Below are 10,300 nucleotides of genomic sequence, written 5' to 3'. Positions count from 1 at the left end.
AGGATTTTTGGAGAAGGGGATCGGGGAGCTTCCGGTTGTGACTAGACTCACTTAGTCTAAACGAAAGACAAGGGTATTTCGGTCCGTTCATCTAGTTTTCTTTCTTCAAGTGTAGCAGAAATAATAAATTAATGCCGGTGGTGTCCAGTGGTAAATTACACTTTTTTTATATCTTCAGCCCAAAACGTAATCTTACAGTGCCATCAAGCAAAGAGCATAAATTTTGAGTTTACTGTACCAAATTTTACTATTAATGTAAGTTTTCTAGTTGTACTATGAAACGGTAATTGATTAGCTCAACACCTGAACCAATGAGCTGATCCTGTCTGAAAGTAATCTACACAGATCACGCGTATCATCCGTATCATCTCGTAATTCGGCCACTAACTGGTTGGAACTAGAAATGCGTTCCTAATTTTAACCAAATCTTTGCAGTATACTCACTCCAGTAACTTGTAACTCTGTACTGGTACTAATGCTAGTGATTAGCAGCATTAGCACGAGAGGTAGCCATGGAAAGAAGAGAAGCATGCAGCTAACGCAAGGCACAAAAGCAAAAGAACAGCACCCTAATCAGCACTAAGGCGATCGCTACTAAAGCCGTTTTTCTCTCACAAAAGGGAGCTGAAGTTGAGTGAGTGAGTGATATACTTCACTAAACTACTAAAGCCAGGGACAGCTGATGCAATGATAGGGAGAGAGCACACGACCCGTGCTGCATTACATGCAAACAAGAGGCAGATCATACGGCTAATGGTGGGGTCCTCCATACGAGCATGTGCAATAGCTTATCTAAATTTAGTCATCTATATTTTTATTTAGATGATCATTTAAAACAGTTTCATCATTCATATCTCTTTGTATTCCACCAGATCATCCATTTATAATATCCTCTATATCTATTTAAAGGATGGTGAGAGATCATCTAAATATGAAAGTTCTCTCTCCTAATATGGATTACATCCAAAAATAGATGATAAAATAGCCGTTCTGTTGAAACTTAATTTATAGTCTTCGTTCTCTATTTTCAGGATAGAGGATGAGATAGATTAACTGTTGGGCATGCTCTAAATTCATAGTCTATGTAAATGTTTGGAGTGTATAAAGTAAATTGTTTGTCTCTTTCTATCGTCCTAGTAACTAACTAGTTGGTACATGTGGCTTAACAGAAACTCAGAGAATCCTGGTTAACACACAATTTTAAATAAAATAATTACAGCTCACTCCAATATTCCACCCGGAGTATTACATTGTCTCATTAATTATTTCATATTCAAATATCTATCCATTTTATCCTCCACGTACCTTTCACTCCATACAATTTTCTTATTTAATGAGAGGCATTTAAACCATTGTCTTACAACTAATTTACATATACGGTACTATAGTTACATGGGGAGTTAGTAGATTGCATTATTATAACTTAAATAAAATCTTCATTTAATATTGTGTGCGATGTTAAAAGACCTATTTATATTACACACCGTGAGAACCTAAACGAAACACAACTCAGTCCTTATCGATTCTAAATTCCATGCTTACCAACACACGGAAAACATACCACTAATACTCTAAACAGGAAAAAAAAAAGTCAGATCTTTGTTAATTATATTACTTTTAGAATCATTGAATCATAAAAAAATACTTTCAGTATTCTGAAATACCATTAGTAATAGCTTTGTAAATACCATTAGTATTTTGAAATAGCTCCCGTTTATAAATTCCCCGTTTGATGTCATGACACTGCCATTTTTGCGGTAATCACACCGTGATTAAGAAGGTGATTAAGAGGCTAATATAAGTAGCAAGAGGCGGCCGCCGTTTCGTGCTCTGTCTCGTCTCATCTCAGCTCCAGCTCCGGAGCCACGAGCTCACTTGGCAATGGCGAGCAAGCAGCAGCTGGTACAGGAGGCGACGCAGGAGGAGGAGTACATCGACATGGACCTGACGAGCGCGGCGTCGGCGGCGGCGGCGCCGGGCGAGTTCGAGTTCCACTTCCACATGTCGGGGCCGCTGGGCCGCGGGTGGGAGCAGGAGTCGCTGGCGTCGCCGGCGGACGAGCTGTTCTACAAGGGGAAGCTGCTGCCGCTGCACCTGCCGCCGCGGATACAGATGGTCGAGGAGCTGCTCGACGGCCGCGTCGGCGTCGGCGTCGGCGGCGGAGGAAGGGGCGGGCGGCGGGCCCTTGGCATAAGCACGGCGCCGGCGACGCCGTACGATTCGTGCACCGCGTCGCCGGCGAACTCGTGCTACGCCAGCGGGGAGCTCAACGTGGAGGAGTACTTCCAGGAGTACGCGGCAAGGCTGGCCGACGCCGCCGCCGCGGCCTGCGAGAAGAAGCCGTGGTCCAGGAAGCTGAGGTTCATGAGGCAGCTCAACCTCGGGCACAAGCTCAAGGCGTCGAAAGCTTACATCAAGACGATCTTCGCCGCCAAACCGGGGAGCTCCGGCGACGACAAGGGCGCCGTTCTTGGTGGAGCGACGAGAGAAGCTAAAGAGCTCTCCCATGTCAATGGCCATGGCCACCACCACCACAGGGCGTGGAGGAGGAACCCGTTTGGCCAGACGAGAAGCAACAGGTGCATCGCCTCACAGAGCGCTGCCGCCGCCGCCGCCGGCGGCGGCGGAGTAGGGAAGCCCAGAGAACGCGAGCACGGCCACAGGAGGTCCTTCTCCAGCGTCATCGTCCGTTACTCGGCGTCGAACAAGACGTCCCCTTCGCCGCCGCCGTCGTGCTCCTCCTCGTCGTCCTCGTCCTCGTCGAAATCCTTCACCTCCTCCTCCTCGGTGCGGAGCTCGAGCGACTCCGACGGCGGCGCCGCGCCGGCGCTGCGGAGGAGCAGCAGCGCGAGCTCGGAGGTGGAGAACCCCATCCAGGGGCTGATCGCCTACTGCAAGAAGTCGCAGCAGCTGGCGTCGGTGAGGAAGAGCGCCAGCGACGCCGGGTTCCGGTTCCTCTCGTCGGCGGCGTCCAAGATCGCCGCGGAATCCGACGGCCTTGAGGAGCTCGTCGAGATTTGCAGAGCGTGAGTGTGATGAATGTACAATGACGCGATGGATTTCTGAAAGTTTTGTAAAACTGAAAAAGAAAAAAAAAACGTGTTTCTGAACACCCTGTGTCATGATGAGCTTGTTCAATCAAATGAATGGCCTCTGAACTTTTCGTCGTAGATCATCTTCAGAATTCAGCAATCAGTCTATTATCCGATCATGATGCAGATAGAGTTGTTTTTGTCAATTATTTGGGAAAAATTCCAGAATTTTTGCATAGATTTAGAGTACAGGTCAGGAGTAAATTCTCAAATTACATTGCAGTGGAATTTAATTCTCTCTCATCGGAATTATAAGATGCATGTGCGACAGTATAAACTAAGAGAATAAACATTATATAAACTCGCTTGTCAGGAGCATAATTTGATGAAGGAAGAAAATTATTTTCGCCGAGCTGGCAGATTAGTCAATGTGTAGATTTATTTGCAGATTGGCAAATGGCCTCTTGTTTACTCTTACATGCTTTATGTTGCTTCAAATTTTCAGAGCAGAATACTGTACTTCAGAAGAAACTTAACATGGCACCAAGAAACGAAAACACAAAACTGAAGCTAACATTTGTACACTTTTTGCAGAATAATATGGTGGTCAAATTTATCAAGCAGTAAAGATCATCATGCAATCGTCGAGTGACAGCAGCAAGATATAATAATAATAATCTTGCAATGACTGGAACCTCGCATGAGAAGGCCATAAAACTTGTAGATTACAATACATCCGTACGCTCCACTAGACTGATTCACCAGACCCAAAGTCTCTAACTTTGCACAAAACCTGAAATTTTTTTCTGACAGTTCAGTGTCATAGTTAACCAACCAAGCTAACACTCTCCCTATATTTTAGTGATCACACGCTACAGTTTGTACAATCAGAGTACAAGGCCACTGTATCTTGTTTCAAGGAGACACTAGGTTTCAGTGGCCGACACAAAAAAAAAACTTGCAAGCTAAAAGTGGCTCAATTTCCATTACACCAAACATGAGTATATGCATTAGGTTCCAATGCCAGGATCATGCTCATCTTCAAAGCTAAGGATCAATAGGAAACAAGCAAGGATTATTGGATGGGAGGCAAAATTTAAGTGAGAAGAAAGAGAGAGAGAGAGAAGAACAATGCAATGTGGGGGGAAACAATGGAGGCTCACAACTTTCTGTTCCCATCAATGGCTGTCCAAGTCACCACGGATCTCCTGATACGCATTGGCAGGCACATGGCAACATGATGCGCAAAACAAGCACATCTGATTGATACGGCTCCACTGCACATATATTGGGCATTTGGACATGTACCTTTTTACATGCTTGATCATCTCTGAAGATGTGAACTTGGATCATGTCCAATTTTGACACACTGTGAGCGATGAAAATGAGAGAGAAGGATCGCAGTGTGTGTCAAGACTTGAAATTTTGTGGATTCGTATATGTATGCTCAGCTATGTAAATACTGTCAAATGTTTTTCTTCGTTCAAAGAAAATGTTGTCAGATGTTTTGAAAATTTCTCATAACTATTTAAATGGTGTCACCTTGGTTTTCTGTTAGACATTAGTGATTCATCAGATATTCAGTCATACCAAACCAATGTGTATGTAGGTAGATGTGAGATAAAACAAAGAGATCGGTAGTTCAAGGGGACAAGTCCAAAAGCAGAAAACAAGGACCAGTTCCCTTCCATATTTTACTCTGTTTTGGGGTCATGAAAGCTGCAATACAACAGACAGGATCATCCATCCTACATCACCATTGCCTGATAATCTGATAAAAACAAGTTCTGCAATACTGCAACTAGTGTGTTTTTTTTTTGTTCTAATTTTCTCCTCTTGGCTAAGCATCACATGATGTGAAACTACAACAGAATAATTCGATAATTTATCAACACGTCAAGCTAATGATTCCCCCATAAAGAACGCTGCTTGTCAGCATCTAACCGTCCTAAATCAGATCAAAAGGATCCTACTGAAGGAGAAAAAAACCTCCACTCCTCTCTGCTTTAAGCGGAAATCTCGTAAAGAAAATGCAGAAACGAATAGTTCTTGGCGTCCGCGTGCCATTGCCGATCAAGGTACCGGAAAGAAAAATGCCAAAGGGAAGCAATTTTAGACACCAACTTGATGTTGCTGATTACTGGTGTGTCTGATAAGCATGAACTGAAACAAACATTACTTTATAGTTTATATTTATACCTTCCCGGTATCTCCGGTGCCCACAAATTGGCAAAGCTTTCGATAGTATCTATTCGTTTTCTTATGTTTATAAATCAAAATTTAAATTTTAAGCCAAAAATTTAGAGTTGATTTTGAGATTTTTTTTATAGTTTGTTATCAGCCTTTGATTTTAGATCGCAAAGAGCACGTATATAATAATTTTATTTATAAATTATTTTTGTTCGCAAATAAGCAGACAATGAGCCTATTTCTCTTTCCTTTTTTTATTCTATGCTGGCAACTTGCCATGTACAGTTTGTATGTACATGTACGAGCTGACCAGTTTTACTTAGCATAGGGGTGATTGTCGGAAACATGCAAAAGACATGTTTGCAAATAAAAAATAATTTGTAAATAAAATTTTGATATGTGTATTCTTAGCAATATAAAAGTCAAGACTGAAAAATTAAAATTTAGTGAAAAACCCTAAAATTAACTCTAAATTTAAGGTTAAAAATTTAAATTTTAGCTTATAAGCCAAGCAAAAGCGAAAAGATGGTGTCATAAGCAACAAACTGTGTGGTTTATTTTTCCATCTCATAAGAAAATCATTTGAATGATCAAACTTTCCAGATGGAAGATGTACGGCTTAGGAGATTCATCACCGTTCAACCGGAGGAGAGGGAAATCATACCGTATTTGCCATTGACCCTTTGGAAGTTTCTAGTTGTTACCTTTTTCTCCCTTCATCTCCAGAAGTCACGACTTCTCCTAAACAGCATTCAACTTCTAAAATTTAATAGTTATAAAATCTGAAAAAACATTAAATGTCATAAGTTAGGAAACACGTCTATTTCTCTATATTATGGTAAGCTGGTTTCTCACCCGCTACTTACTTTTTAAAACCTTTAGCTTTCTAGATAGATACAAGTATAAACTAACACGTACGGGAACACGTGGAAATAAAACCGGCCGGGTCGGTGTTTGCCCACACCGGGACACACAACGAGGTGTGCATATGCCCGTGCCGCCGCCGCGGCGGATGCCGTCCCGTTCCGGCGCCCCCATTTATATCCGGGGCTTCTAACTTTTTGCCACACTTACGGATTTTCATAACAGATTTATCACTGGACCTACCTGTCATAGACTCATGAGGGTCCACACGTCATAGACGATGAGTGACAAATCTATTTTGGTCGCTCGCAAGAGTGACAAAAAGTTAAATTTCTCGATGTATCCATGCTGCCGGCCGCCGCTTCGGCACGTTCACGGTAGGATTGGATCCCAGCGCCGGCGCCCCGCGCCGCGGCCGCCGCGCGCGCGGGTTGCGACTTGCGACTGGGCCAATCGATCCGCGCTCTCTACACGGGCTGGCTGGTTTGCGAGCTACGAGTTCGAAGCCACGCTCGGCTTCCCCGGCGAAAGAGACGAGACGGATCGTTTGGCACCGCCCGGTCTCCCGGGCCGGTGGATCGAACTGCCATCGGCCCATCACTGGCAGTCTCCTGGTCCTATTTGAGACTTAGATCCTGAGAAAAAACAGTCTGGTAGTTAGCTTCTGAGAATCTAAAAAAAGCTTCTAAACCCAGCTTCTCTAGCTTCCGGATTCTCAGTTCATTTTTCAAAATATATAACTACATATTCTCAGAAGTTATGGATCATTTGAGACTTCTTTTGACAGAAGCAGCTCTTGGGAAAAGTTGCATCTAGGGGAAGCTCTCCAATCAGGCCCTCTATCTTCTTTTATACAACGTCATTGACTTTTGAATTACATTTGATCATTTATTTTGTTTAAAAAATGTATTCAAATGTAAAAAATTATAAGTCATACTTAAAGTTTTTATAATAATAAATTAAATTAGAATAAAATAATTAATACTTATATTTATTTTTTGAATACGATGAATGCTCAAACGTAAATATAATAGTCAACAATATCATATATTTTAAATGTGGAGGGAGTATTACTCCGTACACTGGACTTCAAAATATTACATACATCAGGTTGTGTTATTGTGCACGGCAAACGGGGCCACACCGAATCCAATCCTTACCATTAGGTGCGATTGCTGCTAAATTAAATATTAACTGTTATAAATTTGGATAAACTAATATGCTTTTTAAATTGATTTTTAGCTGGATTTTTTTAGAAAAATAAACATATGTGCGACCTACATGGGCTCGAGAGTTTTTGTAAGAAATCATTTATCATCTCTAACGAAGGATTGGTTAGTGGAACGCTCATTAGCCTACCTCTTCCAAAGTCTCTCCTGCCAGTTAATTTGAATGTTTACATACAAGAACATAGCTTACAGTAATGTACATCTTCTGCTGGTAGAGCATATTTAGGTTTGAGTAAAATGCACAGATGGTTCTTAAAATTATAGGGGTGTGTTATTAGGTGTGTTATTAGGTCCTAAAACTCTTAAAATTATAGGATCGAAACAAAGTTAACCACGCCTACCAGAGGGGGTGAATGGTAGGTAGAACCAAAACCTAAAAATCTTTTAGCGGAAATAAAAGATTACCTCTGGTTACGCCACTCCTGACATTACCTCTACTTACGCCGCTCCTGTGCCACTAATATGGTTACGCCGCTCCTGAGATTAACTTGATTGCGTCGCTCCTATGCCGCCGATCAGATCGTTGAGATCCACAGAAATACCAGTAGATGAAAGCAGAATATGTAGATTGAATGATCTGAACTTTATTGCTTTAACTGGTATTTACAAAGCGCACCAACAATGCTCCTCTTAAAATTCTTAATCTAGAATCAACAACTATTCTAAACTCTAATTTTCTAATTCTAAATCTCACCAAAAAGCATACCGAGAGCATATCCCTCGGTACCTATTTATAATAAAATAATCTATCTCAAAACATCGAATTTCTATCGGACTCGCGGACGCAACCGCACAAGCCGAACAAAATTTCCTGCTCACGTACGTGATCGTACATGAATCCAACTCTACTGCCGTCCGTCCGAACAGCACGAATAAAGAGTCCAATTGCTATCCGTCCGAACAGCACGAACGAAGAGTCCAATTGCTACAGTAATCCGTAGAATCCGAACCGAGCACTGTAGCAAATTCCTTTTCTTTTCCTATCCGGTTTTGATCCAATTTACTTCTCGATTTTTCCGGTGCTTACACATGCAACATGAGAAGCCCGTTACGATTCCATCCCTCACGGTGTTCCTACACCATGTGTCACCTCGTATTCAACATCGTCACCCGGCATCCTGGATCGTCTGGACCTCAGCTCCTCCCTGAGCCTAGTTACGATCATACTGTCGTTGACCGATATTAACCTCCGAGAATCATGACTCTAGTCCAACCATGTCATATGGCATCCCGACAATCCAGAGCTCAGTTCCTCTCTGAACTTAGTCATGGTCCGCATCCCGACCATCCAGACCTCAGTTCCTCCCTGAACCTAGTCATGGTCCTCACCATTGATCACAGTTAACCGCAAGTCACCTGCACACATAGAGACAAACCAACCGCTTCCGGGCACAGATATCGTAACCTGACCCACATTAGTCACACACACTCACACCAACACCATAACCATTTCCGTACCAAATTCTATTAATTTACAAGCCAATTATTCATCACAAAATATTGATCATGACTATGATCTTACAAAAATGTACATCCAAGTTCAAGAATTTATAAATGTGTGTTATTTTAGTCTCATATCATCACAGTCCCTCAAAGATCATACCTGTCCTTGACGTGACATTCCACACCATGCTAACATGGTCTACATCTGTAGAAAAGAGGAGGTGAACAAAGGGGGAAATGAGAGAGGAGAACAGGAGGAAGAAAAGAAGAAAAAATGAAGAATTTTTTAAGTGGGTCCTATAACTCCATTTGTTAGTGTCTTTTGTGACATGTCATATTAGCGCCAAAAAAAATCTCAAAAAAGACATAACAATTTAATAATGGAATAACACACTTCAACAAGTTTATGGTTGGAACGTGTGTTTTAAGAGTTAAACTTCGATGACACATCCTTGTAAGCTTAGGACCACCCATGCACTTCGGGTTTAGCTTTCAGGCTGCATTCGGCATATGGTAAGGATGAGGTTAGTTAGCTGACACGGAAAACGTACTAAACTAATACATAATTAATTAATTATTAATTATTAAAAATATAAAATATATTAATATGATTTTTAAAGTAATTTTTCTATAGATTTTTTTAAAAAATACGGTATGTATGCGAAAAAGAGAAAATGTAGAGCTAGAAGTTAGAGCGCGGAACACGGCCTACGTCGGCTAGCATATATGTTCACGTCACAGCCGTTTCAATTCACTGCTCGATTATTAGACGGGCTCTGAGGTTAACACTTCGTTGCGAACTTGCGATGTGTTTAATCATGTGCACCAGTGGACGGCCGTGCCTGCATGGGTGTATACATGTTTCAGTGTCACTGTTAAAGGTTTTTTTGGAGCTTGCAACCTTTCTCATTCCGTCAGATGAGATTCGATCTAAATGCCGGTCTCGATCTTTCAGAGATCGAACCAGACAAGAAACTGTACAGTAAAAATGATACTCCTTCGATTTTGATAGATTAGACCATTAACCTTTTAACACATATTTAATCATTTATTTTCACTAAATATATTTTAGTTACAATTTACTTTTTTTTCATATTACTATAAAATTTTTAAATAGAACAAATGAACGAACGTGTGTCCATCAAAAGGTAAATGACATCATCTATTAACACACAACAATTATATAGCGCACACATAAATAAATAAATATATACACATGAACACATCAGTGCGAAGATTCAATTCAGTCGTTGCTGCTGCAAAAGTGTGACTGGAACCAGATCTTTCTCTGACCAAGCATCACTAAATTCCGTTGGCTCATCAGAGGTTGTTTAGCTGGGGAAACGAAAATTTAGAGGGTGTTTAGTTGGGGAAACGAAAATTTTTTGGTGTCACAATAAACGTTTGACCGGATGTCGGAAGGGATTTTTAGACACGAATAAAAAAAATGAATTTCACGGCTCGCCTAGAAACCGCAAGACGAATCTTTTGAGCCTAATTAATCCGTTATGAGCGCATATAGGTTACTATAGCACTTATGGC

At 41.5% G+C, this 10,300-nt stretch overlaps 1 protein-coding gene across 1 annotated transcript; it reads left to right on the top strand.

Moving 5' to 3' along the window:
- Positions 1-1,850: 1,850 nt before the first annotated feature.
- On the top strand, positions 1,851-3,223 carry LOC102713276 (probable membrane-associated kinase regulator 4). The gene has a single exon (XM_006655319.3). It carries the CDS (start codon positions 1,882-1,884, stop codon positions 3,028-3,030), a length of 1,149 nt encoding a protein of 382 aa, XP_006655382.1. The 5' UTR covers positions 1,851-1,881; the 3' UTR covers positions 3,031-3,223.
- The last annotated feature ends 7,077 nt before the right edge of the window (positions 3,224-10,300 follow it).

Source organism: Oryza brachyantha, chromosome 5 (genome assembly GCF_000231095.2).
Source record: "Oryza brachyantha chromosome 5, ObraRS2, whole genome shotgun sequence".
In the NCBI taxonomy this organism is placed as follows: Eukaryota; Viridiplantae; Streptophyta; class Magnoliopsida; order Poales; family Poaceae; genus Oryza; species Oryza brachyantha.
The sequence above is the reverse complement of the archived record's forward strand: the minus strand, read 5'-3'. Positions and strand labels throughout refer to the sequence as shown.